At 36.1% G+C, this 10,355-nt stretch overlaps 2 protein-coding genes across 2 annotated transcripts; both read left to right on the forward strand.

The window, feature by feature from the left end:
- The first annotated feature begins 740 nt into the window (after window positions 1-740).
- On the forward strand, window positions 741-3,584 carry LOC130234860 (toll-like receptor 13). The gene has a single exon (XM_056465179.1). It carries the CDS (start codon window positions 741-743, stop codon window positions 3,582-3,584), a length of 2,844 nt encoding a protein of 947 aa, XP_056321154.1.
- A 3,601-nt stretch (window positions 3,585-7,185) lies between these two features.
- LOC130234838 (toll-like receptor 13) lies at window positions 7,186-10,059 on the forward strand. The gene has a single exon (XM_056465157.1). It carries the CDS (start codon window positions 7,186-7,188, stop codon window positions 10,033-10,035), a length of 2,850 nt encoding a protein of 949 aa, XP_056321132.1. The 3' UTR covers window positions 10,036-10,059.
- The last annotated feature ends 296 nt before the right edge of the window (window positions 10,060-10,355 follow it).

A 10,355-nucleotide genomic window follows, 5' to 3' on the forward strand; every position in this document is an offset into this window, starting at 1 on the left:
GAGACAGTAAACATCCATCATCTTCTCATCATTTTCATGCATCTAAACAGTCTCTGGGTCAATGCGTATAAAGAGTTTGGACATCTTCTTGGACACTTTTAATGCTTCCAAACAGTTTGCTGCAATTATAAATCACCCAAGTCTTCAGGTAGTTCAGTATGATGTGATTTACCTTCTATGTGCAATTTAATTGGACAGGAATCACAAGACAAATTTTTCTAATCCCCATAGACAAGAAAAATGAAACTAGTGACTGCAGGTTGAAGGAAAATAGTGGAGTAAAAGTACCAATACTGCACTAAAAATGTACTCAATGGAAAGTAAAAGTACACCACTTTAAAACTACTTAGTAAATTGCAATTTCTGAGAAAATCTACTCAATTACAGTCATTTGAGTATTTCTAATTTGTTACTTTACACCACTGGTAATTACCTAGCCCAACAATTCCTGGCTTCATTAGGCAACCGGTCTTAGGTTACTGGGAGATGTACTTTTTTCTGTACGGTAGGAGCAACATGTTTACAAGTACATATGGTGATGGAATTAAATTTTTGAGTGTGCTATCCCTTTAACACATTTAACTAAATATGTTAATAAGCATCTGAACTGATGAAACTGTCCATGTGTCACACGTAAATATAAATGTGGTCACAAAAAGGGAAGTTTATTTCTTGCTCAAATCTTCTGATATGGTTAAACTCCTCAAGAGACAGAAGCCAAGACAAGAAGATCATGAGCTATGAAGATAATTGAGGAACTGAAGATGGGGCTTCTTTTTGCATTCTTCATCCTATTTCTGAAGACTTCATATGTTTGTTCTTGGCTTGCTGGAAAATGTCGTATCGAAAGTGATGGTGAAGAATTTTCTTTTAGTACATCCTCTCCTCGAAAACTGAACACTACTGTATGCTCTAGTGTCACTGACATGAAAGAAGACCTTCGAGGACTTCCTGCAAACCTACTAAATCTCATTGTTCAGACGGATCTAGGTGTCCTGGCTCCAAACTCATTCTCACGTTTTGGTTCTTTGGAAAATCTTGAAATTGTTGGATGTTTATCAGAGGTCCCTCCAGAAGCTTTTAATGGACTGACGAATGTGACTACACTGACACTATTATGTTCAAAAAAATGCAATGCGGTAGCTTTTGATTTCAGTCGCCTGACCTCACTTACCAGTCTGTCTCTTTCAGACTATAGTTTGTCGTTACTGCCATCAAATGTTTTTGAAAAGATTCCACAGTTGCAATGGCTAGATTTATGCAGTGTGTGTTTGAAGGATGTATCTGAGGTTTTGTGTCGGCTAGAAAATGTTAAATCATTGAAGTACCTTAGTTTAGGTAACACAGTGTTAACAAGACTTCAATACCCAAACTGCTCAGTTTTCAACATCTCTGAAATATCGACTGAGTTTAATATTGAAAGAGCTGATTTGCTTTTGGGAAACTTAGAGCATGTAGATGAGGGGGCTTTAAAAGTTTTTGGAAAGCTCTCTAGCTTGCATTTTACTGTTTCAAGCAAAAATTTTCTGAGAGATCTTTCTTTAATTGGAGTACATCAAATTAGAGAATTATCTGCCATAGTGGATGTACTCAATGTTGACGATTTGTGTGTAGCAGCAAAGTTATATTCAGTAAAGTCTGTAGATGTTTATTATGATACAATTAACTTGTCACTGACTTCTAAAATCTCAGATGGCTGTAAACAAATTGGTTACATTATGCTAGAAAATAACATATTTGGAAAAACTGTCAACCTTATAGATGTAAATTCTGTCTTCCAGATTTTCAGCAACCTCACTTCTGTTACCATAGATAAGCATGTGCTCAGATCAGATGATTTTCAATCTCTTTGTGCTTCATTTCCACAGACTGTCAAACATATTTCTGATATGGTGCTACGGTCAGTTAAGATTAATGAGATAGTTTCTCACCAATTCATGTGTCTTGTAAATCTTAAAACTTTGAGGTTAGTATTGAGCAAAATTTCTGTCATCAAAGATTTCGCTTTCATTGGACTGAACAAGCTGAAAAAGTTAAACCTCCATAGCAACAAAATATCTTCTATTCATCAACACACATTCAGTGGCTTACATGAACTGATGGTTCTGGATCTTCATGAAAATCCATTATTTCACATTGAGCCGGAATCATTTGGACATCTTATTAATCTTAGGACACTACTGTTGGGAGATCTGGTCTTCCCTTATAACATGTCACTGATCAAGCTGCACTTATCTGATGTATTTGGAAGAATTCCATGCAATTTGAGTAATGTGTTCATTAGTTCAGGATTGAGACCAATGCATCTTGTGATCGGGAGTAATACCACACTGACTAATGGGCTAAACTTGCACATCAAAGGTCAATATGTGATTGTTGAAGACTGCAATAGTTTACTTTTAACATCTGTAATCACACTTCAGATAAATGCAGCATATATGATCTGTGAAAATGCATTCATTGGGAAATATATCCCATCAGTCGTCAGTCTGGAATTTCAGTCAATGTTCTCTGACAATATTGGAGACTTGTCTGTAATTAATCAGCTTGTTCATTTAAAAACCCTAAACCTGCGAAACATTGATTTAACAAATCAGCCGAACACAGCCATAATGTTTCACAATCTGACAAAACTGGAGACTCTGATTCTGGCAAACTGCAGATTATTATTTCTGGATGGAAGTCTGACCAAAGACTTAAAGGCACTAACAAAACTAGTGCTATTCCCCAAAGATACTGTCAATATTGTACAAACATTTGCTGTTCATCTCACTCAATTGGAGTTTGTCCGTTTTTATAGCTTGGGTTTGTACTGCAGTTGTGATAATGCATGGCTGGTATCGTGGATAAGGGACAACAGGAAGGTGGAGGTAGTCATGTCAAACCCCAGCATGCAAGATTTGCAGTGTTTGATTGACAAAGAAGTTGACCAACTCAACTTTGTCAGCTACGCCAAGGAGAACTGCTCATTTGAACTTGAATTTGTGTTCTTCGCCTGTTCTTCTGTGTTTTTGTGCATCTTTATTGTTGTGGTATTGATGTATAAATTTGTAGGCCAGTACTTCAAGCCGTTCTATCACATTGCCAGTGGATGGTTTCGAGAGGCTTTGCGAATGAAGGAGAAACCGCAGTACCGCTATGATGCTTTCGTGTCTTACAGCGGTAAGGATGAGCACTGGGTCATAGAGGAACTTCTTCCAAATTTGGAGCAGCGCGGGCCTCCATTCCTGAGTCTCTGCCTGCACAGTCGGGACTTTCAGTTGGGACACGACATTGTGGAAAACATCACAGACAGCATTTACGCAAGTCGCCGTACTCTTTGTCTCGTCAGTCGCAACTACCTCAATAGCAACTGGTGCTCACTGGAGATGCAGCTGGCCACCTACCGGCTCCAGGTAGAACACAGAGACATTCTTATCCTGGTCTTCCTAGAAACCATTCAATCTCGCTCGCTTTCCTCCCATCACAGACTGGCCCGGCTGGTAAAAACTAGGACCTATCTGGACTGGCCCCAGGACCCGGAGATGCATGAAGCATTCTGGCACAGGTTGTGGTGTAAACTGAGCTCTAATAAAGCCAACTAGACTTTCCTTCTGTTTATTGTGAAGTTGCTTAAGACAATTTACAAACTTTCTTTTGCAAAGTGAACAATATTTCAGTAAAAGTTTATATTTGATAATTAAAATTTGATTGATTAAAATATATTTGATGCTTAATGAAGAAAAAGTGTTCTTTTTAAACTGATTATAATAATAGATGAAGAAAACAACTGTTTAATTTGTATTTAAATCATGTTTCTCAAACTTTTATTGTAATTAAATCTAATGACCATTTCTAATAATTTACTTTTATATAACATGCTTAATAATCTTGGTGTAATGTCAGAATAAGCTATGCTTCTTTACTTTTCAAGAAGTTGACCATTCAATGTATTTTAACATGTTACACACTCAAATGATGTTTGGAGCAACTATTAAAACCTCTATCTCACTATATTTAGTTTAATAGACTAAACCTTACATTATTTTTCAATATGTTAATGATCTGCAGCAAACACAATGTAAATTTGCATGAGCGTCTATGCGAACTAGTTTCTGTAAATTTTTTCAGATGTTTACCGGAATACCTTCCTCAGTTGGTCAAGCTTAAAAAAAGAACTTGTGCTGCACAGTTTTAGTCTTGTATTTCTCATTTATGTGCCAAATTACTGTACACTAACCATATATTGCTTGCATTTTTTTTTCAATTGTCACTTTGTAGAGGCATTAGAGTAATGGGCCTATAACACGCGTTTTAATATTCGTTTTTTAGCAATTGTTTTTGAAATAAAAGTACTTAAAAGGTTTAGATTTAATCTCAAGCAATGTGTTTTTTTACTTTGCAATGTGTTAGTGATTTTATATGCAAACCACCTCAATGAATGAATATTCAAATATATGACCTTAGATTTTGACGTTAACGGACTGCAGATTGCATTTAACCATTAAGCTACGGTCACACTGGGCTTTGTGTGTGCGAAATTCTGTCGTACTGCTCTGCGAAAAAGGGCGGGATTAAACAAGCTTATTAGATATTTTAAAAAGCGAGCTATTGCTCCATGTTTTAAATTTCTGCCCAGAAAGGTCGTGTTTTGATCCTTGATTGGTCTCACGCAGTCAAGTGATGCAATTTTGCAGGTCAGAGTTCACAAAGCTTGAACTTTGCACCGCAGCGACATGCGAAACTTGATGCATGACCCTGCGTTTCCGGTCTGACGCATTTGCGTGCGTATGAATGGAAGTCTATGGGAAGAAAAGTCAAGTGTGACCGCAGCTTTATGCTGACAATATTTGGTGTGCAACACCCTGATTGAGGATTATTATTGTCAGACCACTCTTAAACCATGTAAAAAAATGATTGCATCTTTGTTTGAAAAAAAATTCTCAACTAAATATTAACCATCTCAGACTGGCTTAACGATCTTTCAGAACCCTAACAGTTCACCCAAAACTCAAAATGTTGTCATCAATTATTCCCTTTTATTATGTTCTAAACCTTTGACGTTATTCTGTGGAACACAAAACCTATTTTGAAAAATATTGGTCAATCAAACCAAAAAGAAAACATCTGCAAAATTAAGCATTTGTATACACATTTTTCTTAAATACCAGTATGCACCCAAATCACATTACAAGACCTTCACATTTGCAATTATGTGTTAATATTAGGTGTGATGTATGGTTTTGAAGGACTTTCATGTAAAACCATTGCAATCACATCTAAACAGTGGTTTTAAACTGTGGTCATGTGTGGAGAGTATGTAATCATGTTGGTTTCACATGAATATTTTCAACAACAACAACAAAAAAAACCTGTTTCACGCCTGCATATTGTGTATTATTTTTGTAAGGACAGTGGTTTTTACACTATAGTTTTACAGTACAGTATTGTGCCACCATCAGGACCCACAGAGACTTTAAGGTAAGCATCCCATTCTAGCCTGATGACACCTCTTTCAGGAGTAATCTAGTTTTCCCAAAGGTCTCACCCTGTCTGGCTTCGTTAGCAGTGGCCACCCCTGGGTAAACTGTGGCCACCCCAATATGATTTTGCTGTTGACATTATTCATTTAAATGTACTTATGTAAATTACCAATATTTCAATAAGTAATTAAAATGCAGCCACTAAATTGCTGTTGGTGCTGATTCACTGCCTCTCCCCATCAGCGCTGGTTCAACGCTGGTGAAAGCAAAATGACGCATGTGCGCAGAAAACCATTCCCGTGCACCTCACATGCGCCTTGAAACCGGAGTAACATCCTTTTATGTGTGTGTGTCGGCACGCAGCGAGTTTTGCAAGTTGATTAAACTAAAGTTTATATAATATGATGATGATGTAACTTTCACTAAGCATGGCTATAAAGCAGAAAAGAGGGATAAACAGTGAGGAAGGTAAGACTTCATAACATTAATTCTCAGCCATGAGTCAGGTCTAAGACAACAGATAATTCTATAAAACATATTATTTTGTATTCTTCATAATTAATATTCATGCAAAGGGTTCCCAAGTAATCTTAGCATATCACTCCAGTTGTTACATTGTTTACCAGTAACATTTAGGATTGATTTCTGTTATTTATTTAGAATAATATTTGTATAATAATATTAATAATAATTGTATTTATTTATAATAAATATAAATAAATTGTTATATTTATTGAATAACAAATCTAACAATTTAAGGGGGGTGGAGGTGTATGGGGTGGTTCACGCAGGGTGTCATTTAAACTAGAACTGCCACTGCCCTACCCGATCATCGTTGACAAAAGGCACACACCTTCAATAGACAGCAATGACAATTTAATATTTACCTTAAGGTACATCAATAGAAGAAGCTGCATTAATAATATTGTGGCTCAAAAAGGGATATGGATAAATTATATTATTAGTGTCTGTATAGTGAATGTGTGTGTATATAGTAATGCCTTTTGTTCAGTTTGTTCATTTGTTTGTTTTATTAATTAATTCATTAATCTTCATTCATTTAGACATGGCATATACTGTATGCTGTACAATAAATGTATGTGAAAAATAACTCAAAAGTTTTATATATATATATATATATATATATATATATATATATATATATATATATATATATATATATATATATATATATGAAAAGTGTTTTTAAACTAACTGAATATTGATATTTATTTGGTTTGCACATGTACTTGCTGAATTATTTCAAGGGATAAATTGCAATATGTCAATAGTAATAAATTAAATGGATTAAAACCATGTTATTTAATTTACCAGAAACAAAAATATAACATTACACTGAATTCTTTTTTTTTTTTCTGTGCCACCAAAAGATTTGGTGCGGCCTCTTCTGGCCACCCCTAAGAACATTTTCTGGGGGCGCCACTGTTCATTAGCCAACCAGGTTAAGGCTACAGGGAGATGTTGCTCTTAAAAAAGAAATAATACACAATTAGAAAGAGCAAATACTGACAGAATTGCAATTTCTGGAAGTACTATCCCTTTAAGCATTTAAATATGTTAATGTAAGTGAGAAATGAGGAAATTGAATATGCATCATACATTCATAGAACTCAGACACAAAAAGGAAGTTTATGTCTTGTTCATATTCTGATATGGTTACATACCCCCAGAGACAGTTGCCAAAACAAGAAGATCATAAGCTATGAAAATCACAGATGAACTGAAGATGGTGATTCTATTTGCACTTTTCATTTTGTTTCTGAAGACTTCATATGTTTCTTCTTGGCTTGCTGGAAAATGTGTCTTCTTCAGTGATGCTGAAGGGCTTAATATTGCCCCATTCTATGCTGGACAAACAAACATTGCTAAATGCGTGGGTGTCACAGATATTAAAGAAGACCTTCGTGGACTTCCTGAAAACGTACTAAATCTCTTCATCAAGATGGATTCGCATGGAGTCCTGGCTCCAAACTCATTGTCACGTTTTGGTTCTTTGGAAAAACTTGAAATTGAGGGATGTTTATCAGAGGTCCCTCCAGAAGCTTTTAATGGATTAACAAATGTATCTTCACTAACAATAACATCATCCAATTTCGAAAAGTGCTGTGAGGTAGCTCTTGATTTCAGTCGACTTCCCTCACTTACCAGTTTGTTTATTTCAGAATATAGTTTATCATTATTGGAAGTAAATGTTTTTGAAAAGATTGCTCATTTGCAAAACTTATGCTTAATTAATGTGTGTTTGAAAGACATGTCTGAGATTTTGTGCCGGCTGGTAAATACTAAATCTTTAAAGCATTTCTCTCTATTTGAAAATCTGTTAAAAAGACTTCTGCACCCAAACTGCTCAGTTTTCAACATCTCTGACATATCGACTGAGTTCAATATTGAAGATGCAGATTTGTATCTGGAAAATGTAGAACATGTAGATGAGGGAGCATTGAGCGTTTTTGCAAAATCTAAATTGTTTAGCTTTAGTTTTGCTTCAAACACAGATTTCCTCAGAGATCTTTCTTTGACTGGAGTACATACAATCAGTACTTTGGATGTCTCTGTGGATGTACTTAATGTTGATGATTTGTGTACAGCAGCAAAGTTATATTCCATTGAGAGTATACTCACTCTGTACCAGACAATCAACTTACCACCAACTCCTACTAAATTTTCAGATGGCTGTAAAAATATTAAGGACATTGTGCTTGTCATGCGTCTAAATACTGCAAACATCTTAGATGTAAATTCTGTCTTCCAGATTTTCAGCAACCTCACCTTTATTAGCATACATCAGCATGTGCTCAGATCAGATGATTTCCTATCTCTACGTGCTTCATTTCCACAAACAGTCAAACATCTTTCTCTTATGACTTTAAGTCAAAATATATATTATATAGTTTCTCACCAATTTATGTGTTTTACAAATCTTATCAAACTGGATTTATCTTCAAATAACATTTGTAACATAGAGGATTTTGCTTTCATTGGATTGAACAAGTTGAAAGAGCTAAACCTCTGTAGAAACAAAATATCTTCTATTCATCAACACACATTCAGTGGCTTACATGAACTGATGGTTCTGAATCTCCAAGAAAATCCAATAATCCACATCGAGCCGGAATCATTTAGACATCTTATTAAGCTTAGCTCATTTCTGTTGGGTGATCTTAAATTTCGTCCTGACATGTCACTGATCAAGCTGAATTTATCTGATATATTTGGAGGAATTCCATATAATTTGAGTAATGTGTTCATTAGTTCAGGACTGAGACCAATGCATCTTGTGATCGGGAGTAATACCACACTGAATAATGGGCTAAACTTGCACATCAAAGGTCAATATGTGATTGTTGAAGACTGCAATAGTTTACTTTTAACATCTGTAATCACACTTCAGATAAATGCAGCATATATGATCTGTGAAAATGAATTCATTGGGAAATATGTCCCATCAGTCGTCAGTCTGGAATTTCAGTCAATGTTCTCTGACAATATTGGAGACTTGTCTGTAATTAATCAGCTTGTTCATTTAAAAACGGTAAAACTGCAAAACATTGACTTTAAAAATCAGCCGAACACAGCCATAATGTTTCACAATCTGACGAAACTGGAGACTCTGATTCTGGCAAACTGCAGGTTATTATTTCTGGACGGAAGTCTGACCAAAGACTTAAAGGCACTGACAAAACTAGTGCTATTCCCCAAAGATACTGTCAATATTCTACAAAGTTTTGTGGATCATCTCACTCATTTGGAGTATATCCGTTTTGATGGCTTGGGTCTGTATTGCAGTTGTGATAATGCATGGCTTGCCTCGTGGGTGAAGGACAACAGGAAGGTGGAGGTTGTCATGTCAAACCCCAGCATGCAAGATTTGCAGTGTTTGATTGACAAAGAAGTTGACCAACTCAACTTTGCCAGCTACGCCAAGGAGAACTGCTCACTTGATCTTGAATTTGTGTTCTTCGCCTGTTCTTCTGTGTTTTTGTGCATCTTTATTGTTGTGGTATTGATGTATAAATTTGTAGGCCAGTACTTCAAGCCGTTCTATCACATTGCCAGTGGATGGTTTCGAGAGGCTTTGCGAATGAAGGAGAAACCGCAGTACCGATATGATGCTTTCGTGTCTTACAGCAGTAAGGATGAGCACTGGGTCATAGAGGAACTTCTTCCAAACTTAGAGCAGCGCGGGCCTCCATTTTTGCGTCTCTGTCTGCACAGTCGGGACTTTCAGTTGGGACACGACATTGTGGAAAACATCACAGACAGCATTTACGCAAGTCGCCGGACTCTTTGTCTCGTCAGTCGCAACTACCTCGATAGCAATTGGTGCTCACTGGAGATGCAGCTGGCCACCTACCGGCTCCAGGTAGAACACAGAGACATTCTTATCCTGGTCTTCCTAGAAACCATTCCATCTCGCTCGCTTTCCTCCCATCACAGACTGGCCCGGCTGGTAAAAACTAAGACCTATCTGGACTGGCCCCAGGACCCGGAGATGCATGAAGCATTCTGGGACAGGTTGTGGTGTAAACTGAGCTCTAATAAAGCCAACTAGACTTTCCTTCTGTTTATTGTGAAGTTGCTTAAGATAATTTACAAACTTTCTTTTGCAAAGTGAGCAATATTTCAGTAAAAGTTTATATTTGATGATTAATGAAGTGTTCTTTTTAAACTGATTATAATAATACATGAAGAAAACAACAGTTTAATTTGTATTTAAATCATGTTTCTCAAACATTTATTGTATTTAAATTTAATGACCATTTTCTAATAATTTACTTTTATATAACATCCTTAATAATCTTGGTGTAATGTCAGAATAAGCTATGCTTCTATACTTTTCAAGAAGTTGACCATTCAATGTATTTTAACATG

This window comes from Danio aesculapii, chromosome 9 (genome assembly GCF_903798145.1).
Source record: "Danio aesculapii chromosome 9, fDanAes4.1, whole genome shotgun sequence".
NCBI classification, from domain to species: Eukaryota; Metazoa; Chordata; class Actinopteri; order Cypriniformes; family Danionidae; genus Danio; species Danio aesculapii.

What these genes read in the sequence shown, in the direction of transcription:
- LOC130234838 (XM_056465157.1), top strand. Translation starts at nt 7,186, where the DNA reads ATGAAAATCACAGATGAACTGAAGATGGTGATTCTATTTGCACTTTTC.
- LOC130234860 (XM_056465179.1), top strand. Translation starts at nt 741, where the DNA reads ATGAAGATAATTGAGGAACTGAAGATGGGGCTTCTTTTTGCATTCTTC.